Below are 23,534 nucleotides of genomic sequence, written 5' to 3'. Positions count from 1 at the left end.
GTGGGAGCCACAGGAATTTAATCAAATTTCTGGCATTTTTTATATATTTACTATGTTTCTTATCAGTGATGACTCAGCCTATCTGGGAGGAAAAAACTACACAACCTTCTTCATTACAAATATAAGCACTCTTAATATAATGCTAATTGTATTTTACCTATTCAGGAAGCTATAGAACAGTATTGTTGTGTTTATATTTCTAGTAATTACACTCATCTTTCCCCCTCTCCCTTGAGTAAATGTTAATGTAGTCTAATGGGACTCTGAAGAGGGAGAATCATCAGCAGACTCAATGAGCGTGTGGGCAAAAAAAAAGAAAAAAAAGTCAGTGCTAGCAACTCAAAGTATCAGTGCTGATATTTTCCTCACAATGACACATTGAAGTGCAGTTACATTGATTAAAAATTATAGATATGAACCACAATAATCAATATTAGGTTTATAGAGGAATACTGTGTCTAAAACTAAGCTCAAACCATTGGATGTCTTTATTGTGAAAGCACCGTAGATGCTTTGCCACATAACTGCTCTAAATGTGTCAATAGATGTTGGTTTTAGAAGCACTACAGTTGTACATGGGTTGGAAATCATGGCCAGGTTTTGGATCTGAGAGGATCTATCTGAAATACTCCATGTTTAATATACCATTTGCCACCTCAAAATATGACTGTCTCGGTTACATAATGCTTTCAACAAAGTGAGGGGCAGCTCTTCCTCTGAGGAATTTTCTTTGATGTGGCCCAGGTTATTAGCTATTTATTAGTATTCAAGCTGGCTGTGAATGTCTTTGTGAGAGTTTAATAAAGATTGAGATCTGTAGTAGTTAATAGGTCTAGACAAATAAATATCCCCAGATTGCTAAAAGGTAAAATGGTTTAAGAAATGATAATAGACTGACAAAGTGTGTGGTCAGAAGGGGGCTTGAGGTAAAGCTGAGCAACTGGTGCTGGCAGCTGCAGTTGGATTGCAAGCCTAGTTTGCTTGTAACATTTTGGAATGTGAACTTCTATCACATTTGGAAAAGTTTAACAAGTTTGTCTCTTGACTTCAAAGAATTTGGATATAATTGCAGCTTTTATAATAGATACCTCATACATTTCTCATTTGGCACCAGTCAAAGAAACTAGTAATTCAAGAATATTAATTCTTTTTAGGATTAGTTCAGGAGTCATTTTGACATTTTAATGTTGAAAATGTAAAGCAGTGTAAAAAGCAAGCTGGGGAAAGGTTTCTTTATGTATTGTGGTGGTTATTATGGGTAAATGTAGACATTCTGAATGGACAAGAAAATGTATTTTGTGGCAGTTGCTGTAGTAACTGTGCTCTTGAGAAATTACTCTGTTTCCTTGATATTTTTAAGCTTCACGGACTGGGTTTGGATGACACAATAACCCACAATGGGCTAAATAAGCCACAATGGCTTATTTAACTCATTGCTGATTACCGTGTTATCTGTCAAGAATTTTTATATCCACGATGGCTTATTTGGCTGAAATAACCCACACTGATAACCCACAGTCTGCAGTAAGATAACCCACTGTGGGTTATCTTGTTATCTGGCACTCACAGTGGCTTATTCTGATCACCTACAGAGTCAGCTGGCAAGAGTAGCAAAAACTTCTGCCACCACTCTGCTCCAGCCCGCAGAGCCCTTTTTCCAAGATCTGACAAGCAGCCCATGGACAACCACAGCCAAACAAGCACAGCCTTCCCTGATACTATGCTACAGTTACAAAATGACAGCTTTTCCCTAGTACAATGACAGCCTCACACTATCGCGCTACTCTGCTACAGCGAAGGTGCACAAGGACAGGCTTCCCTGATGGTTACTTTGAAACTGCGGAACTTGGAAAATAGGGGGATAGGGGGAAAACTGCTCACTTTTCCATGAAGAAGCACAATTCTGCAATTATCCACTACAGCATGTGGAGGCTGCCCATGAGGGCACCTCACCTGTGCAATTGTGAGCTCCCACCCTCTTTTTTTTTGTTCTGGTCATCCACTGTACAACCTTCCCTGATCTCTTATTGCACGACCCCGCTACAGTGAAGGAACGCACTGACAAACTTCCCACCTGGCAATGACAGCCTTCCCTGATCTCGCCATTGTGCTACCACGGTACAGCAAAGTCATGTAATGGCAGACCTCCTTTATCGCTACTGTGAAAATGCCCAAATGTGCATTTGTGCATTTCTGACTAGTGGAAAGAAAAAGTAGAGGGAAATATCCCTGATTGCTACTGCACAAATGCGCAGAAGTGGAAAGGAAAAATAAAAAGAGGCAAGGGAAAATAGGTAAATAGGGGGGAAAACTTCTTACTCCTCCATGAACAAGCAAAATTGTGCAGTTATCCAGTACAGCATGTGGAGGCTCCCAATGAGGGGTCCCCACCTGTAGAATTTTGCCCCATTCCAGCAAACTGTCAGAGAGTTGTAGTTCCCACCCCCCTTTTCCTTTCATGTGCACTTTCCATGAACAAGCAAAATTGCACTGTTATCCACTACAGCTTTTGGAGGCTCCCCATGAGGGGTCCCCACCCTGCCCCATTCCAGAAAACTGCCAAGGAGTTATAGCCCCCACCCCTGTTTCCCTTTTCTGGCCACTTCCCCATGAAAAAGCAAAGTTGGGCAGTACAGTACAGTCTTCCCCAGGACAATGACAGCCTCCCCTGAATGCGCTATTGCGGGGCTGCACTACAGCTAAGTCACACAATGACAGATCTGCCTGTTCACTACTGTGAAAAAAGGAAAAAGAAGAGGCAACTGCAGAATAGGGGAATGTAGGCATGTGGTATAGTACAGCCTCTCCTGATCGTGCGATCCTGCTACTAAGAAGTGTCGCATTTACATCCCTCTGTGATAAGTCTGACACTGCTTACTTTTCCATGAAAACTGCAACGCAAGGGAAGCTGGGATACCATCCAGCAGAGCAGGAGGACTGGGGAGGGAGGAGAGGCAAGGGCAGGGAAAATAAGCTACTCACAGTAGCTTATTTGGTCGATCGTGTGGGGGATAATAGTAGCTTATTTCCTAAATAAGCTACTGTGAGTACCTTATTAAGTCACCATAGCTTAAAGTGACATACAAACGCAGCCACAGAATGCTTTCTTCATGGGTTATTACATGGCAGCAGTGATGTAGATTACACAGGATCAGTTTATTGATTGACAGTGCAATCCTATACCGAAGTAAGTCCCACTGAGTTCAGTGGGGCATACTCCCAGATAAGTGGGTATAAGATTGTAGCTTTAAAAACCAAACTTTTAAATGATTGCCATGGATTTGCTAAAAAAGCAACCATTTTACAAATGGTAAATATGTAACACGTTACAAATCATACGTTGCCATTACTCTTTTTGTATTTGTCAATAACATCTTGAAAAAGCACAATTTGTATGAGGTTACATTAATGTCCTCATCGCCATAACTACAATTCTTCTCTATAGAGTTACATGTTAATAATATACCTACTCAGAAAGGTTATGAGGCCTAGTCCCTTAACAGTTATTAAGTATTGTAAGTTGAAGTTCCTGGTGATAAGATGAGGCCAAAAAAAGTCCAAGCAGTTTAATTGAATTAATTGAAGCATCAAGTGGCTTTTTAAAAGTACTTCTTTGTCCTCATGTCTAATGGAAACATTAACTACTCAACCACAGTGACTTTCCTTAGAATGTAAAAGCTTGTATATTCAGCATTTCACATACTCATTGATTGTGTGAGAGACTGAGCTATTAGAAAGTGAATGAAGGGAACAATGTTGGGCCTGTGATATAGAAATGTCCATTACCACACTGGCTGGTAGAAATTTGTGGTAATTTGGTTAGACTTCCTCTGCAAATAGTAACTTCACAGGACATGCAGATCTGTCGTGCAACAGAAGAATAGTCTGACAAGGGATTCTTTGTTACTGCTTACCTCCATTCTCACTGGAAAATTAAAGTCTAAAATAGAATCTGAGATTCCTTTCTTTACCTTTCTTGGTGTCTAAAGTCCAAAACAGCAAGGGAGTATGTTAGATGCCAGATTTCCCTTGAAACAATTGGATATTATTCCATTATGATCTAAGAAGCCTTTTTGTTGCTGCCTACTGCTGATCTTAACCATTTGAGAAAAACTAATGATGGAAGGATTAAGCTGACATAGCTTCTTAGAACCATCTTGATGCTTATTCTTTCTTCACAGGCCTCCAGAACTAGCATCAAAATATGCTAACATCTCAGAGGGAGTTTGCAAGCCTGGGTATGCATCTGCACTCATGACTGCCATATTCCCAAAGTAAGTGACTGGATCCCTCAGGTTTGTGCTTTACAGTCCTGCTTTTCTATCGCAGTATTGCCCCTAATTGTGCTAGATATTACTGTGATGATGACTGAGGTACTATCGTAATTTAAATGGATCCTGCGACTCTGCAATGCTGTTCTTAATGATGTAAAAATTAACATGGAAGGGTGTGTGTGTGTGTGAGAGAGAGAGAGAAACAAGAGTTGAACACAACTAAATGAGACAGTTAACTCTTTACATTTCAAATATTAGAATGAGAAGTGAATTATAAGAATAGCATGAGCAAAGGGCTGGATGTGCCTGATCTCGTCTGATCTCAGAAGCTAAGCAGGGTCAGCCCTGGCTAGTACTTGGATGGGAGACTGCCTGGGAATCAGGCTTCCGACACTGAGCAGGGGTTGGACTCGATGGTCTTGTAGGCCCCTTCCAACCCTACTATTCTATGATTCTATATCTTCCTCTCTGCCCAGTAAAGTTTAGTAAAAGAAAAATATACAATGCCACATTATCCTCCCTCCTGCTGTGATAATGTAGATGGAAAATACTGTAAGAGCACAGTCCTATGGGATTGCTGCTCTGTAGATGGACGGTTCCAAGACTGGAGCCCTCCATCTATCCTAAGCCCTGACAGGCAGGATGTGAGAACAATGGAAGCGTTTTTGCCTCCTAGTCCTGCTTTTTAGCATATTTAGCTAGATGGGCTCTGAGTCTTTTCTTCCTCCTTGACCCTCTTTTTCTTTTTCTCCCCTGGAGCTTTCCACAGTGGGGAGGGATGGGAAAATTCCCACTTTGTTCCCTTCCGAGGACATATCTGTGTCTATGGCCTCGGGGGTGGGGGATATGCAGCATCATATGGTCTCTGGGATTGTTCTCTGAAGGCTTAATCCTATGGTGATGCCTGTAAGCCTCCAAACTCGGAGACTTATGGACATCTTCGCCTCTGTGCTCCTGCCGCTCTGTGTTGGCTAGAAGGGCTTTTTTGCTCATCTAACTGGGCGAGTTGGAGAGGAGGGAAGGAGGCTGGGAATGCCTCAGGATATGTTGTCTCCCAGCTTCCCCAGTCCCCTCTCCACCCACTAGAATACCCCCTTCATCCCTCTCCAAGGTCACCTTTGTGACCTTGGAGAGGCAGCCGTTGCAGTTTTCTCAGTGCCGGCTATGAGGGGGAGGGGGCAGGGAGCATGGATTTCTGGATCCATGGTCGGAGTGATGTTTCTGACCTCAGATCCAGGAATCCGAATTATCCAATGGCCCCCTAGACTCTTAGGAGCCATAGGATTGCTCCCTAAGTGATATAAAATAAGCTAGTTTTTATGAAGGCACAATCAAAGCCACTTTATAAAGGTTTAAAACTTTGTCTAATCAGAAGTATGATGTAATTAAAATGTATTAGCTAATTTGTGAAATTAGCATATTTCATAATCTAAAGCTGTGCGTTAGAACAGGATTACATAACATTAATAACTGTAGATTGCTGAATATAAATTTTGCTGGTTTGTACATGCATGTACATTACTTGCTTTCCCATTGTGATGATCATCCTTTGCAATCTTTAGTAATTGTAACTGTGCCTGAATATTCAAGTATTGTTCCTCCTCTCCCAGTTTCCTTTTCTTATGGTTCCAATTCTTTTAGGTTATAAGCTGCAACTGGGGGATTGTCTTATTCAAAGTTTATTGTTCACCACCCTCTGCGTGTATGGAGAGAGAGAGAGAGAAAGAAAGAGACAGGCTTTTAACTATTTATAAAGAAATTCATGTCTCAAATCAAGATAAAACCAATGTTGTAGTATGATTACGCTGAAGGGTTTTTCAAATATATTCATATATGTAACAGCATATGAGAGAATTCAGAGACCAAAAGGCAGAAGCAGATCTTCAGTCTTTGACTTTGAATGGGTTGTGTCTGAAATGAGTGAGATACTTAATGGCCTTGCTATGTCCTTGTTCATTGAAATTATATTTCTTAACTGGAGGCCTTTGGTCATCTAAGAGTTCCATTGCTGAACAGCTTTTGACCTTTTTCTAGGAAGAAGGCTTTCTGTGTTTAAGACAAGGGCCTCCAGTCCTGTGGTATTAGTCTGTGGTGTAAACAACAAATGACCTGGTTTGCACATAACAACAAACCATTGGTTTAAAAACTGATGGGTTGTCATGCATGAGCATCTGTGCTGCCTCCCATGCACCCACCTCTTCCACTTTATCACACAACCCATGATTGGCTTCTTCGTATGTTGTGCACTTTGACATCTGAAACTGGACCACTGGGTTATTTAGGAGCTAAACAAACAAACAACAACCCATTGTTTGTTGTTGGGTTAACTGCTGGGTTGATTAGCCCCTAAACAACCCAGCAGTCTAGGTTCAGATGTCATGTTGCACAGGCTTTGAAGGAGCTGATTGTGAGTTGTGCAATAAAGCTGAAGAAGCAGGCATGTTGCACACGACAACCCATTGGTTTTTAAACCGATTTGTTGTTGTGATATGCGAATGTGACAAGGCCATCCATCTTGTCCTTTGCTTCTAAGCTTGAAGGATTTTCTACTCATAAACATGCTGTGGTTATGTACTAGTGTGCAAGCCCTAGCTACTTGCAGTTTTACAACTTAGGGTTATGTTGAGAGGGGATTTGCAGTGTGAATTGACAACAGGATGCACATCTGCAATTTAAAAAGGAGACAAAACATGTATAGCTCATTTGAAGTTGTTCCAGTAATGTTTCTCAGTGCTCATGTGAGTACGTTGGGAGATGGCTCTCCACTCAAATGCATCCAAGTTTGAATACAGTTGGGTTTTATAGTGGAACTTTAAGATTATACCATGTGAAAAGTACTAGTCCAATGGATGAATGATGAATAGATGTGTAGAGTTAGAAGGTGGTGTTCACTTCGTTGTCAAGTTTTGACTACAATTCAGCAAGATGAAAAATGTGACCTGCATAGTTTGCAATTTCTCTTTCTCCCAGGCCCTTCTCTCTGTGCTAGGCTATTAGTTCCAACCATTCTGCCTCATAAAATAGTTGAAATGGCTTGTTGGGCAGTCATGGCTCTAACAGATCTTTATATGTGGGCTGAGTGAGAACTACATGCCCACTCCTTCTATCATGAAACAAAAATCCTCAGAGTCTGTGAACCAGCCCATCAACGCTTCCTTTATTTAAAAAATATTTATACCCTGCCTTCTCTGTAAGGAGTTCAAGGTGGCTTACAAGATGTTACTGAACTGTGGAGAGTGATGAAAAACCTGAAGGGAGCCTGGAAAAGAATGCATTTTCCTACTTTGCTAGGATAAGGGTAAGATTGTAATAAGTGTGATATGGAATGCAGAATGGACTACTCTCACTCAGGAAAGAAGGACATGTGGAATGCAGTAGTAAAAAAGAACGGATATTTGCGAGATAAATGTGATTTGCCTGCTACTACTGAATGGCAGTATTTGCAACTGAAACATTTGTTAGTATCTAGATTTGGTCCTGCTGCTTTTACTGTGTCAGAGTCTCCTTTGCTATTGAAAACACTTATGGAAGCTGACCAGGTATATCGACTGACAATTCATGTTTATAAATACTTATTATCAGTAAGTAAATATGATACATGGGGTGTACAGCAAGAATGGAACAGGGAAATGGAATTTTCTATTTTGTCTAATCAATGGAACTCTGTTTTGGTGTCTGTATCTGATTTCTATATGGACCTCCGGTTACGTCTTATTCAGCAAAAACTTTTGTTTCGGATCTATTGGATGCCACAACATCTCTTTAACACAAGTTTGTCAAACTTGGCTAATTGTTGGAGGTGTAATGCAGTTAATACTTCTTCTATTCATGTGTTTTGGAAATGCCCAGTAGTTGCCTCATTTGGGGTGGAAGTTATCGTATGGATAAACTTTGTATTGGAAAGCTCTTTAATATTTACTGAATTTACATGTTCTCTTAAACTATTTACCTGCTTTTTGGAATGTAACACACAGTCAGTGTGAATGGATTTTTTGCACCCTTTTGGCTGCTAAAAGACTGATACTACAATACTGCGAGGATAAACGCTCACCACCTATAATGCAGTTGATTGAAGGCTTAACAACACTAGCAACATTTGAAAGAGTGATATATAGTTGTAACTAGTGAATGGACTTACATTTGGATATCTGGTCAGCTTTTACTGAAGTTTATGTGTCATCTATTCTTTTTTCCTTTTTTCTCCCTAGAATGTTGTAATATTTGAAACTGAGGACTTTAGAGTATGTTCTTATATTTTCAGTTTTTGGGTTTTGTTGTGTTTTTGTTTTGTTGAAACTCACAATTAAAAATGGATTTTAAAAAAAGAACTGATATATTATCCTCCCTGGCATGTCCAGCTTAATTATGCTGCCCCCAGCTCTGACCTGTGTATGTTGGGGGTAGCATAATTAAGATGGTGGGGCTGGTTCAAGTGTGCAGCTCGTAGCTCCAGTCAGTGCTGCTGCCATTGCCATCATCATAAGCAGCCAGCCGGCCTGTAAGCCAGAGGGAGCACTAAATGCTGAGGAACCCACCAAGGGCAGTTTTCCCAGATGCCTCAAAATATGGAACTGGGCTTGGCAGACAAGCATAAAGTACTAATCTTCACCAAGTTAATTACTGACAGCTTGGGTGGCTTGTGTGGCAGGCAGTGGGGATGACCAATGAAGTAGCAGCGATGCAAGCCAGGTGGTTATGGCAGTCAGGAAGTTGCAGGTACCAGAAGTCAGGACTCTAGCTCTGATCTGCCACTCCTCCTGATCCTGCCTGAAGCAAAGGTTCTTAGGCTGTTGCATGGGAAGCTCGGCCCTACCTGAGAGGAACAGCAACTTCTGCAGAGATTTGGATTTGAGCTCTGGGTGAGGAAATCAGTAGAATGGTATCATTTGGATGTCAGTTCATGAGGCCACTTTTTGGGAAGGTGAATACTGCAGAATATTCTGGGAGACTGGACTTTTGAGGGCACATCCCACACAAGATGAAATTACTCTTGTTCATCCCAGTCAGTAGACTGCCCTATGGACTCTAACCTGGGAGAGAAATTTGAAATTTTACCTTATTTGTAAATTTCCTGATCTTTCTGGTGGACACAGGGCAGTCTGGCTCACCTCTCGGAAGGGTCTCTCTCTGTTGTTAGCAAGGGGTGAGATTAGACAAAGGACACCAGGAGATTTCCATCTTGCCTTGTCTTCTCATTCTTCTCCCTCTGTCCTTAATTGCATACTCAGTTAACATGTTCATAAGTTACTGTTGGGTTAGGTCAGGGTGGGGAACTTCAGGCCCAGGGCCAAATCCAGTGCTCCTGGGGTCACAATTCAGCCCTCCAGGGTTCTGCAGATGGCCATGCCCTTTCCCCCAACCACCAGCCATTTGGTGATTTCCCAGCTTTTGTGCACTTCTCCCCCCGCCCCCCCCCCAATTCTAAAATGTTGAAATGCCTCTCCTAAGGCTTAGTTACTGACATTAAGGGCTTTAAGCTAGAATATGCTGGCATTTTTTTTTAATTTTTGTCCCTGTCCCTTTTGCCTTTGGCTCTGTCCCTTTGCCTTCAGCCTTGCAGCCCCCAAGAGCTTCTCTCACATGGAATTCGACCCTTGGGCTGAAAGAGGTTCCCCACCCCTGGGTTAGATAATGCTTGGAGCACTACAGTGCTTATGCATAGTTTGGGTATGTGGAGAGCCCATCTTTCCAGAAGAAGACTTAAATGGATGAAGCCACTTTCTTTAGCTAAGAGGAGGGGCAGACCTAGTGTGCAGACTGCCATAAGTCCAGATAAGGAAAAAATTGAATTTCTCACTGTTAGGTCCTTCAGTTATATTAATTAATTAATTTAAAACAATGATATCCCTTCCTATATCATTAAAATCACAGAGCAGTGTACAGATAAAATCAATTTAAACAGTATAAAACAATAAATAATTTAAACAGCTAAAAACATATTAAACATTAAAGAAGCTAATACCAGTTAAAATCTAAAACAATAAAACAGTTAAAAGAGTGTGCTACTTTAGGGAATGCATTCAGCCCTCAAAGGGTTTGGTACAAAGCTATGTTTTTACTTGGCACCAAAATGAAACCAATGTCTGCATCAATTGGACCTCCAAGGGGAGGGCATATCACAACCGGGGTGCCACAGCAGAGAAGGCCCTCTCCCACATCCCACCATAGTGTACGTCTTGCACTGGTGGGACGCAGAGGAAGCCCACTCCAACAGATCTCAGTCCTTGGGCAGGCATATATAGGGAGAGGCGCTCCCTCAAATATCGAGGTCCCAAGCCACTTAGGGCTTTAAATGTCATCATCAAAACCTTGAATTCCAACCGGAAGCATGTTGGCAGCCAGTGCAATTCCTTTAAAACTGGTGTTATATGATGTTTACACGATGTTCCTGTCCATAGTCTAGCTGCTGCATTTTGCACTAGTTTTAACTTCCGAGTCATCTTCAAGGGCATCCCCATGTAAAGTGCATTGCAGTAGTCTAATCAGGAAGTTACCAGCAGATGTACTACTGTGGCTAGGTTATCCCTGTCCAGGAAAGGCTATAGCTGGCAGATCAGCCAAAGCTGGCCCCAAGTACTCTGGGCCATGGAGTCCACCTGGGGCTCCAGTGACAGGGATGGATCTAGGAGTACTCCCAAGCTACACACTTCCTCCTTCAGAGGGAGTGCAGCCCCATCCAGGACAGGTTGCTTACCCAATTCCTGGACTTGAGAACCACCAATCCACAGAGCTTCCATCTTGTCAGGATTTAGCTTCAGTTTATTGGCCCTCATCCAGCCCATTCCAGCCTCTAGGCACTGGTCCAGCACCTTCACTGCCTCAGCTGACTCTGATGACAAGGAGAAGTTTAGCTGAGCATCATCAGCATACTGGTGACACCCCACCCCAAAACTCCTAATGACCTCACCCAACGGCTTCATATAGATGTTGAACAGCATGGAGGATAGAATAGAACCCTGTGGCACCCCACAGCTTAATAGCCATGGGGTAGAACAGGAATCCTCCAATACCACTCTCTGGAATCGGCCCTGCAGGTAGGAGCGGAACCTCTGTAACACAGTGCCCCCAACTCCCACCTTGCAGAGCCGATCCAGTGAGATACCATGGTCAGTGGTATCAAAAGCTGCTGAGAGATCCAAGAGGATCAGCAGGGTAGCACTCCCCCTATCTTTCACCCAGAGTAGGTTGTCAGTCAGAGCAACCGAGGCTGTTTCAGTGCCATACCCTGGCCTGAAACCAGACTGAAATGGGTCCAGATAATCAGTTTCCTCCAAGAAAGACAGAAGCTGCCCAGCCACCACACGCTCAAGCACCTTGCCAAAAAGGGGATATTAGCGATGGGGCGATAATTCTCAAATACCTCTGGGTCCAGGCAGGTCCTTATATGCACTGTAAGGCTGCTCCAATCAGGCCCTGGCATTAATTCCTGATGATACATGGATGTGTGGTGGACCAAAGAAATGATGCACAAAATCTGTCATGGTGGAGCCTCAGTCCTGGTGGGATTAGTATGTCATCTGCCATAATTTTAACAATTAAATTTTGAAATCTATCATGTATGTTAGACTGTGTAGGCCAGTGGTGGGCAGAAGGTAGGTCTCCAGATGTTTGGGACTTCAGTTCCTAGAAGCCCCTGCCAATGTGACCAGTAGTCAGGAATGCTATGAGTTGAAGTCCTAAATGTCGGAAGATCTACTTTCTGCCCATCCCTGGTGTAGGCAATGTATGATACCTTAAAGTATTGCAAATTTTCCCCTAGTTGATAAATTACTGGAGATTTATAGTTTGAAACCATCATTTCTTTCTTTATACTTCAGTTTGTCATCATGTGCTTTTGGCAGCTTCACAAAACATGCTATTTTTTCCCTCCAGTTTTAGCAAGTATCCTTTTTTAAGCATGAGATGACAAGGCTGTTGCTATAAAGCCCCTGTTAAGTTCAAAGGCTCCAGTTGTCCTTGCAGATTAACTCAATTCCTTTCCACTGAGCCAGCAGTATTTTATAGCTGTTAATTCTTTTGGCTAAAGTGAAATTATCAGCTTAATACTTTTACCTCCCTTGCCAAAGCCTTAGCAATCTTAAAAGGAGGGAGGGTGCACCCATTCATGAACCACTCTGATTCGATAGGTTTCTAGTGGCTATGTTGCTTAGCAATCTTCCCTGTATGTCCCTTGATCCTTCCCACCCCATTTTTGTGACTCTAGGATTGGTGTCCTGTGTCTTTTTTGGCTACTGCAAAGTAGTTTGGGGAGAATTAAATTAACAGTTATGCTCCCCCTAGTCATTAGTGCACTGTGCTCTTATCTGGTGAGTGTGCCAGTGGGAGAGCTGGGGAGTGTGAAATAGTATCTTCCCCTGCTTGATAAATTACTGGAGATTTATGGTCTTACTAATTCTTTTGGTTCACAGAAGAGGAAAAATAGAGACAGTACCTTTATACAGGCCAACTAATTCTTAAAATGCTGGAAAGAGACCGTTGAGTTGTCTAAAATGGTCCGTAGGGATGATCAAAGTTAAACAAATTGATACTACTGTTCATGGCTCTGTTGTTCATCTAGTTTTGCCAGGATGGTCTTTATGCAGTAGTGCTGGCAGAGTTTTAAATATCAAGATGGAGGAAATCTGTTGACGCACACACTTAACAAGAATAGAAATAGTCCATGCTGTTCAGGCTGCACATTGCCCAAACATTCCTCATACAGAAGGTAGTAAATGGGAGGTGGATTTACCTTTGGAAATATAGTATACCTCTGAATATCAGTTGCTGGAGTACATGAGCTGGAGGGTACTATTGAGCTCATGTTCTGCTGTGGGCTTTCCATAGGCATCTGTTTGACCACTGTGGGAACAGAATTCTGGACTAGATAGGCTTTTGGTCCGATCCAGCAGGGCTCTTCTTATGTTCTTAAGGTATGTCTCTGTCTCCAGCACCATTGAGACCTCACAAAACCCTTGGAAAGCAGACTGGAAAAAGTAAAACCTAAGAACATAAGAAGAGCCATGCTGGATCAGACTAAGAGTCCATCTAGTCCAACATTCTGCTCACACAGTGGCCAACCAGCTGTCGACCAAGGACCCACAAGCAGGGCATGAGCACAACAGCACCTTTCCACCCATGTTCCCAGCAACTGGTGTACATAGGCTCACTGCCTCTGGTACTGGAGGTAGTACACAGCCATCAAGACTAGTAGCCATTGATAGCCTTTTCCTCCAGGAATTTGTCCAACCCCCTTTTAAAACCATCCAAACTGGTGGCCATCATTACTTCCTGTGGTAGCGAATTCCATCGTTTAACTATGCACTGTGTGAAGAAGTAATTCCTTTTATCTGTTTTGAATCTCCCACCAATCAGCTTCATAGGATGACCCCGGGTTCTAGTATTTTGAGAGAGGGAGAAAAAGGTCTCCCTAGCCACATTCTCCACACCATGCATAATTTTGTACACCTCTACCATGTCACCCCTTACCCTCTTTTTTCCCAAGCTAAACAATCCCAGCTGTTGCAACCTTGTCTCATAGACGAGATGCTCCAGCCCCTTGATCGTTTTAGTTGCCCTTTTCTGCACCTTTTCCAACTCTACAATATCTTTTTTTAGGTGTGGTAACCAGAACTGTACACAGTATTCCAAGCGTGGTCGCACCATAGATTTGTATAGGGGCAGTATGATGTTGGCAGTTTTATTCTCAGTCCCTTTTCTAATTATGCCTAACATGGAGTTTGCCTTTTTTTACAGCAGCTGCACACTGGGTTGATATCTTCATTGAACTGTCCACCACAACCCCAAGATCTCCTTCTTGGTCAGTCACTGCTAGCTCAGATCCCATCAGGCTATACTTGAAGTTGAGATTTTTTGCCCCAACGTGCATCACTTTACACTTGCTTACGTTGAACCGCATTTGACATTTAGATGCCCATTCCCCCAGTTTGGAGATATCCTTTTGGAGCTCTTTGAAATCCCTTTTTGTTTTAACCACTCTAAATAATTTGGTGTCATCGGCAAACTTGGCCACTTCACTGCCCACTCCTAACTCCAGATCATTTATGAATAGGTTGAAAAGCAATGGTCCTAATATAGATCCCTGTGGGACCCCACTATTGACTTCCCTCCATTGGGAGAATTTACCATTTATTGCTACTTAGCAGTCATGGAATAAGAGGACAGGTCCTCTTATGGGTCTGTAGGGGGAAAAAACCCTAGAAACATTTATGTTACTGTCAAGTTGATATTAGTTTTGAAAGACTGCTAGATAAGTGAGCTGATTGAAGTCTAATTTTGTAATACTACCCAGTTGTTGGCAGATCGGATAGTGTGCTCCATTTGTCGTGGTTGTGTAAGGTTTTGATGTGCACACCTTTTGGGCATTTTTCTGGAAATGATGACAAGCTGTTTCATGTATGTTCTCTTCTTCCTCTGCATCCTTTTCCAGTGTTGATTTCTGTTATAAGATATGATCTCCCCTCCCCCTTAAAGTGTTTTATTTTCTCCCTGGCTTGGTCATTCTTGGGAGACTTATATGGGGGTGTACCTGGAATGAGATTGGAAACCATTTTCTTAACTCCTAATTTTTCTGGCTGTTCCTTCTGTAGAGACTTTCAAAATGACTGTGTTTAATTCTTTTTCTGACGCTGTTGACCTTCTGCAACACATTTAGCTTTTGTTTTAGGGAACTATTCATCTCAAAGACCTATTTTGTGACAGTTTAAATTGCCAGCATTGTGTTTGCATAGCAATACTTGTTTTGTCCAATGTCATTATTTTGTGATCATTTATAGAAAGAACTGGCAGAAATTGCAGGTTAAATGCAACACTAAGTGCAACCTCTCTTACGTTTCACCATACTGATTCTTTGTTCATGCTCAGGTTTTGTTATCTCACTGTCTACTTCCTTCTTGTGATTCATTAATGCATATGTTAGAGCAATTCTGATTTCTTGGATTACTCTGCTTTTTTAACACATGTGTGTTTAGGGTCATCAATAAAATATCTGTCTTATTGTTGTTCAGTCATTCAGTCATGTCTGACTCTTCGTGACCCCATGGACCATAGCATGCCAGGCCTTCCTGTCCTGCGCTGTCTCCTGGAGCGTGCTCAAGTCCATATTCATTGCATTGGTGATGCTATCTAGCCATCTCATCCTCTGCCGTCCCCTTCTCCTTTTGCCTTCAGTCTTTCCCAGCATCAGGGCCCTATCCAGAGAGTTTTCTCTTCTCATTAGGTGGCCAAAATATTTGAGCTTCAGCTTCACTATCTGTCCTTCCAATGAGCACTCAGGGTTGATTTCCTTTAGGATGGGCTGATTTGACCTCCTTGCAGTCCAGGGGACTCGTAAGAGTCTTCTCCAGCACCACAGTTCGAAAGCATCAATTCTTCGGCGCTCAGCCTTCCTTATAGTCCAGCTCTCACAGCCATACATTACTACTGGGAAAACCACAGCTTTGATTAGACAGACCTTTGTCAGCAAGGTGATGTCTCTCCTTCTTACTATGCTGTCTAGGTTTGCCATAGCTTTCCTCCCAAGGAGCAAGCATCTTTTAATTTCATGAATTAATGAAATTCATTAATTTATCATGATTAATTTTTCATGATTAATTTCACCGTCTGCAGTGCTCTTGGAGCCCAAGAAAGTAAAATCTGTCACTGCTTCCATTTCTTCCCCTTCCATATGCCAGGAAGTGATGGGGCCAGATGCCATGATCTTCGTTTTTTTAATGTTGAGTTTCAAACCAGCTTTTGCACTCCCCTCTTTCACCCTCCACAAGAGGCTCTTTAGATCCTATTCGCTTTCTGCCATTAGGGTGGTATCATCTGCATATCTGAGGTTGTTGATAATTCTCCCGGCAATCTTAATTCTGACCTGTGATTCATCCAACCCGACGTTTCTCATGATGTACTCTGCATATAAGTTAAATAAGCAGGGCGACAATATGCAGCCTTGTCGTACTCCTTTCCCAATTTTGAACCAATCGGTTGTTCCATGTCTGGTTCTTACTGTTGCTTCTTGACCCTCGTACAGGTTTCTCAGGAGACAGGTAAGGTGGTCTGGTACCCCCATCTCTTTAAGAATTTGCCACAGATGGTTGTGATCCACACAATCAAAGGCTTTAGCGTAGTCAATGAAGCAGAAATAGATGCTTTTCTGGAATTCTCTGGCTTTCTCCATGATGCAGCGAATGTTGGCGATTTGATCTCTAGTTCCTCTGCCTCTTCGAAACCCCGCTTGTACTTCCGGTAGTTCTCGGTTCGCATACTGCTGAAGCCTAGCTTGTAGGATTTTGAGCATCACCTTGCTGGCATGTGAAATGAGCGCAATTGTGCGGTAGTTTGAACACTCTTTGGTGTTGCCCTTCTTTGGAACTGGAATGTAAACTGACCTTTTCCAGTCTTGTGGCCACTGTTGAGTGTTCCAAATTTGTTGGCATATTGAGTGCAGCACTTTCACAGCATCATCTTTTAGGATTTTAAATAGCTCAGCTGGAATACTGTCATCTCCGCTAGCTTTGTTTTAGTAATGCTTCCTAAGGCCCACTTGACTTCACTCTCGAGGATGTCCGGCTCAAGTTCAGTGACTGCACTATCATGGCTATCAGGGACATTCAGATCTTTCCTGTATAGTTCTTCTGTGTATTCTTGCCACCTCTTCTTAATCTCATCTGGTTCTGTTAGGTCCCTGCCTTCTTTGTCCTTTATCATGCCCATCTTTGCACAAAATGTTCCCTTGAGAGCTCCGATTTTCTTGAAGAGATCTCTAGTCTTTCCCATTCTGTTGTTTTCCTTGATTTCTTTGGGTTGTTCATTTAAGAAGGCCTTCTTGTCTCTCCTTGCTATTCTCTGGAACTCTGCATTCAGTTGGATATATCTTCCCCTTTCTCCCTTGCTTTTCGCTTCCCTTCTTTCGTGAGCTACTTGTAAAGCCTCATCAGACAGCCACTTTGCTTTCTTGCATTTCTTTTTCTTTGGGATGGATTTCGTTGCTGCCTCCTGAACAATGTTACGGACCTCCGTCCATAGTTCCTCAGGCACCCTGTCTATCAGGTCTAATCCCTTAAATCTATTTGTCACCTCCACTGTATATTCATAAGGGATATGATTTAGGTCATACCTGAATGGTTTAGTGGTTTTCCCTACGTTCTTCAATTTAAGCCGAAATTTTGCAAGAAGCAGCTCATGATCTGAGCCACAATCAGCTCCACGTCTTGTTTTTACTGATCGTATAGAGCTTCTCCATCTTTGGCTGCAAAGGACATAATCAATCTGATTTCGATATTGACCATCTGGTGATGTCCATGTGTAGAGTCGCCTCTTGTGCTGTTGGAAAAGAGTGTTTGCTATGATCAGCGTGTTCTCTGGGCAAAACGCTATTAGCCTTTGTCCTGCTTCATTTTGTACACCAAGGCCATGCTTGCCTGTTATCCTGGTGATTTCTTGACTTTCTCCTTTAGCATTCCAATCCCCTATGATGAAGAGGACATCTTTTTGTGGTGTTAGTTCTAGAAGGTGTTGTCATAGAACAACACCTTCTGGAACCGATCAGCCTCAGCTTCTTCGGCCTCAGTGGTTGGGGCATAGACTTGAATTACTGTGATGGTGAATGGTTTGCCTTGGATTCGTACTGAGATCATTCTATCATTTTTAAGATTGTACCCCAGTACTGCTTTTCCCACCCTTTTGTTGACTATGAGTGCTACTCCATTTCTTGTAAGGGATTCTTGCCCACAGTAATAGATATGATGGTCACCTGAATTAAATTTGCCCATGCTTGTCCATTTTAGTTTGCTGATTCCCAAGATGTCGATGTTCAATCTTTTCATCTCATGTTTGACCACCTCCAGCTTACCTTGATTCATTGATCTTACATTCCAAGTTCCTAAAAAATATTGTTCTTTACAGCATCGGATTTTCTTTTCACCGCCAGACACATCCACAGCTGAGTGTCCTTTCGGCTTTGGCCCAGCCACTTCACTCTTTCTGGCGCTACTTGGAAATACCCTCTGCTCTTCCCCAGTAGTATACTGGACACCTTGTGACCTGAGGGGCTCATCTTCCGGCATCATATCTTTTAGCCTTGTGATACGTTCCATGGGGTTTTCTTGGCAAGAATAGTGGATTGGGTTGCCATTTCCTTCTCCAGTGGACCACATTTTGTCAGAACTCTCTGCCATGACCTGTCCATCTTGTGTGGCCCTTCACGGCATAGCTTATGGCTTCACTGAGTTACGCAAGCCCCTTCGCCACAACAAGGCAGTGATCCATGAAGGGGATCTGTCTTATTAGCCCATAATAATTTCATTTTTAAAAGAATTAATGATGAGCAATTTCCTTATACTTTCTGAAAACCCTGACATAACTGAGGGGTACAATCCTGTACTACCAGCTGGTTGAGTATAGGATTTGGGAGATACCTTGCTGTACTTGAGCAGAATGCAAGATATATCACTTCCATGATAGATATGTCTGCAGAACACCTCAGATATGCCAGTGGATTGCTTCACTGGCAGAGCTGTTCCACTGGGGAAGATACATTGGTGGAATAGATGAAATTGGCAGGATGTAAGTGGCACAGTGGAGGAGCACACTTGCATGATCACCTCTGCCCCTTCAAACCATGGCCATGCCCCCAGTGATGGCACAACTTCACACCAGCCCCAGATCTGGTGCAAAAAATTTCCCTCCCATTGACTTTGGTGAGGGATTTTTAAAAAACCTGTCCCCATCAAGAAAATCCCTGCCCATGTTGCAATAACTAATCATAGGATATAGTGTAACCCAGTATCCAATCACAACACACCACCATTAGTACATAAACCCCACACAGGGATATCATAACTCAGATGAGTGTGCAGCATGGGGCTATATGTCCTTCACCCCATGTTGTTGTGCTTTCTTCTCAGTTTACAATACAGAACTTTGGAGAAAAGGCACTTTGCACAAAACAGCCTGGTGCCACAACATAGGTAGGAACGTCAGTACGCCACTAACACTTTTCTGCCTAGAGCTCTTACAAGTATTTTGTGGACTCCAGACACAAAGCTTCCTCCCCTTGGTTTTTTGGCAAAAGGTTTTTTCTGTACTTGGCTGGATCTTGTCCCAAGAGGGCTGTGTATACTCTGTGCAGACCTCCTGTCCAGGGAGTTATGCAGGTACTCTGTTGTGCACACTCTCCTTCCTTCCCACTGCGTGTGTGGTTCTCCAAAAGGGTACTTGTGAATAGCATAAGAATATTTGAACCCCTGCCTCTAAGGATGCCTGAGGACTGGCAGTACAGGGTCATTGCTGGCTATGCCACTTGGGCTGATTACTAATGGACTGGGGTATTGTGGCATTGTGTGTGTGTGTGTGTGTGTGTGTGTGTGAATACAATGGGGACATGTCCCCATCATCATGAGTTCATTGACTCTTTCTGTGTTCAGACGATTACAGGGGGACAAGAAGCCACTGTGGCTTCTCCCCCTGCCTCTGTGTGCCTGTCATTTACATAATTACCTGCACCATGTCATCTGAATCCGTTACATGGCATGGCAGGCGTGGCTTCGTATCCACCAACCCACAACATGCAGTAGAGGTTGTAGGGTGGGTATGAAGCTCCTCCCGCCGCGCCACACACCAGGTTCGGACAATGCGCTAACCCATGCTGAAGTGTGGGTAATTATGTAAACAGTGGGTGTGTGTATAGCACACACAGGGCAGAAGGAGAAGTCACAGTGGCTTCTTTTCCCCCTGTGATCATCCAGACAGGCTCATGTGTGGGCAGCCTATAGGTGTTGCTGGCACAGTCCCTGATTGGTGGGCCACTGGTGGTGTTCTCAAGTATACTGCAGTATAGTCTGCCATTTTAATGTATTTTTCCTATTTTCTGATTGTGTGTTTTCCCCCTCCCCTCCTGGAATGTGTCTGCACAAGATATGGCAGGCATTCCACTGGTGTAACAGTGGCATCTCCTTCCCCCACATCCCCAGCATAATTGGAATATAGGATTGATCTGTGAAGTCAATCTCCAGTCAAATACACAAGCACTTGTGGGGAAGAGGGCCTTTTCTTTCCTCCTGAACATCTTTCTTGCAATGTTGGCTTACTTCTTAAATCAGAACTCAGGACGTGCTAAGCGATTGTAAAGCTTTGGTTCTGAGCATGTATACTGGAAAAAGCATGCTATGCAAATTAATGAGATTTATGACTTTGTGCAAGATTAGAATAAGTGCTTTATATAAAAAATACAGGCATGCTCTATGAATAGATGCAGGACATCTAATTTTGGGGGGAAATTGCTTACCAGTTGCAATTTTTAGATTTTGTTTGTCAAATGCTGTGCTCCTCCTTTACAAACCTTATAAATTTCATTATAAGTATTCATATGTGGATGTACTCCAAAGTGCCTGCCATAGGTTTTGTTTAGTCTGGAGAGGATACACTGAAGCAGAAACTATTAAGGGAGTCTGCAGTTTTATTGAGCTTTGCAGTTACTATTGTGATCATACCCGAGAAATGTACAAATAACAGTGACAGAGGACTGATGGCTAAAGTTTAAATACAGCGCACTTCCTACCTTTCAGTGCTTAATGCTAGTGGCTTCCTTAGTTAATCTCTGTGTTCAGTCAAACTGATCACATGAAATCCTCAGATGAAAGACAGAATTATGGCTGGGCACATTCAAAATATGTCCTGCTTTGTTGTGGCAAATGGAAGTTCAGACCTCCACAAAACTCCATTTTGCTGTTCTAATATGCTGAGAACTGCCTATAAGCATTTAATCTCACCCATCCTTGTTCCAGCTTTATTATGAGTGCGTGTGAGAGACACTATCTGTTCCATGATATAGACCAGGCCTTTCATGCTACCTAGGTGACTTGATAGTTATGAATGATCTGGGGTAGGGGCCTGCAGCATCTTACCCTTAGGATACATATATTCGGTTTGATATACTTTATAGCTATATATACCCATGTTCTGATTGTAGTCAGACTGATTTTCTGATAATTTTCCCTCTTTTGAGGAGCAATCATTATTGCACAATTCAGCATGCCAGGAATCGCTACCCAAAATTAAAATACTGTGACGTCAAAGATTCATGACTTGTGTGGTAACAGAAAAAAATAAATAAATAGATCAACCATATTCATCTTATCTTTTTTTTAATATCCTGTTTTAATCTTTTATTTTCTTTTTACTATTGTACTTCTTGTGTTCACCACTGTGGAATCTGTTTGGGTGGGGAGCAGTATACAAATGTTGTAAATAAATAAATTTTCATTGTGCACAGAAAGTATTTATATTAAAGCCATGGTGTTTATGATATGCTTGCAAGATGGTCCTTAGGGCTAACCAGCTAACCTCTGATTTGGAGCACCCCTACTTCTCAGGGATATGGACAGTACCAGATGAACTGTCTTTACATATTGCTGATCAGACAATTAATGTAAACTTTAATTATATTATATTATATAATGTTAATTGTTATATAATGATGTATAAGAAAAGTTCTATATACAGACTAAGTATGCAAAAAAATTTTTTTAACATAAATTATCTCAGTAACATTGTTTAGCCACATAATACAGATAGGGTGCTGAGGCTGGGATTAGTGGCTTCCTAAAGGGCTCAGGTGAGCTGGCATTTCCTTGCCTCATGATTATTATTTTGAGCAGCAACTTTTATCCAAATTCCAGATCCAAGTTTATAGTCACTTGAAAAGCAGTCATGCCTCTGCAGTTGATATCAGCTATGGTATACCATGCAAAGAATGGGGGAGTAATGACATAACTGGAGAGAGGACCAGGACCAGCAGAGCTGCTAAAAGTAGCACAAAATAAGCTCAGAGGGTAATCTGCCTGTTTATTTCTAGTGCTTGGAGTTTTGCCTGGAGGTAAAAGTATCTAAACACATAAAATGAGGATGAGGATGAGGAGAGGTCACAAATGGTAAAGTTTGGTAGTCAACTATTATTTCCTAGTACTTCATTTTGAAACCCAGTCCTATAACAATATACTCACTGTTAGCTGTTTCCCTTGGAAGTTTTAGGGAAGAAGAAAACAGATTGGGGGCAGGGCACTATCAGATGTGGCTTGGTCGTTGTGGTTACTCAGTAGTGATAGTGACTTCTCCGAGTCAGAGAAGGGGAAAAGCTGATCTAAAGCCTCAGGATAGATACTGCCCCCCACTTTGGTGAGAGAGTATAGCTAAGATCATCTGCACCCTTTAGCTCTCTTTCCATCAGGATACTCATGTCTAATGTCTTACCAATTCTGCTTGCTCAAGAAAATTTACCATGTTCTACAAGTTCTACAAGTTCTTCTCAGCTGCCAATGGAAGTTCCCTTTCCAACAGCTTTCACAGAATCCATATCTCAGCCTCAAGTAATTCATAGGCCCTACAACTTCTTCGATCAAGATATTCTTGTCCAAACTGCACTGAAGGCCACAGGAGGTCTTCCTTGCAAAGTTTCAGAAGCTCTTCTACAAGAAGTGAGCATCTTAGTCAGTGTTGTTCGACAAGTAGCTGGGCCATCACAGTCCTTTAGAAGAGTCATCCAGAATCCTGATAATTATGGGTGACAAATCTCCTGGGATGGGGTGCACAGTTCAAGGAATGGAAACAAGCTGATAAAGAAGCCAGGAGGACCAAGTCCTCTCTACACTGGGAAGTCATGAGCCGCCTCCTCTAAGTGAACAGCAACCTACTATTCATCCAACTGACGTGCATGCATGGGCATCACCAACAGGACAGTCAGTTAAGGAGCAGGCACCTGGAGCCAGGAGAATTGGCCCTCAATCCCAGGATCTTCAAGCAGCTGGTTCTGAAGACCTGGAATGTCAGGGATATACTTGTTTGTCCTGGCACACGGTCATCAAATCCAAAACTGTATGTCTTGTCATCCTTGTAAAAAATCTAAAGTTTTAGATTCACAGCTTCCTGGCCAAAGGAGCTCTTACCTATCTTCCTCTATGAGTGACTCTGATTCCAAAGGTCTTTGATACAAAGAGAACAGGTGGTGATCATCCAAATAGCACCTCATTAACCTGTGAGATGATGATCTTAAGAGATTCAGAGGAATCAATGAGCACAATGAGGTTACTGTAATCAGGTGCATCCTATTCTCTTAGCCTTAAACAAGATGTCCACAAATAGAGTGTACAATACACCTAGTGGGCCGTTGTTCTGTGGTGCTTTGTTCCTTCTCCTTTTTTCCTTTTTACATGCCCCCGTATGCAAGCATAAGTACTGCAGGTCTTAGAGGGGCTTTTCATGATGATTTGAATGAGGGTCTCC

General features: G+C 42.4%; 1 protein-coding gene across 9 annotated transcripts in view; it reads left to right on the top strand.

The window, feature by feature from the left end:
- The window catches only part of ST3GAL3 (ST3 beta-galactoside alpha-2,3-sialyltransferase 3), a 250,057-nt gene that overhangs the window by 80,831 nt on the left and 145,692 nt on the right, over nucleotides 1-23,534 (top strand). For all 9 annotated transcript variants that reach the window (XM_084852774.1, XM_084852769.1, XM_084852770.1 and 6 more), the window contains one exon: nucleotides 4,182-4,274. In XM_084852774.1, the coding sequence (XP_084708900.1) occupies nucleotides 4,182-4,274 (93 nt within the window). The remainder of the gene's footprint in view (nucleotides 1-4,181; nucleotides 4,275-23,534) is intronic.

Source organism: Heloderma suspectum, chromosome 4 (assembly GCF_057233095.1).
Source record: "Heloderma suspectum isolate Gila_16-S chromosome 4, 16-S_ref, whole genome shotgun sequence".
NCBI classification, from domain to species: domain Eukaryota; kingdom Metazoa; phylum Chordata; class Lepidosauria; order Squamata; family Helodermatidae; genus Heloderma; species Heloderma suspectum.
This window is presented reverse-complemented; position numbering and strand designations above follow the sequence as displayed.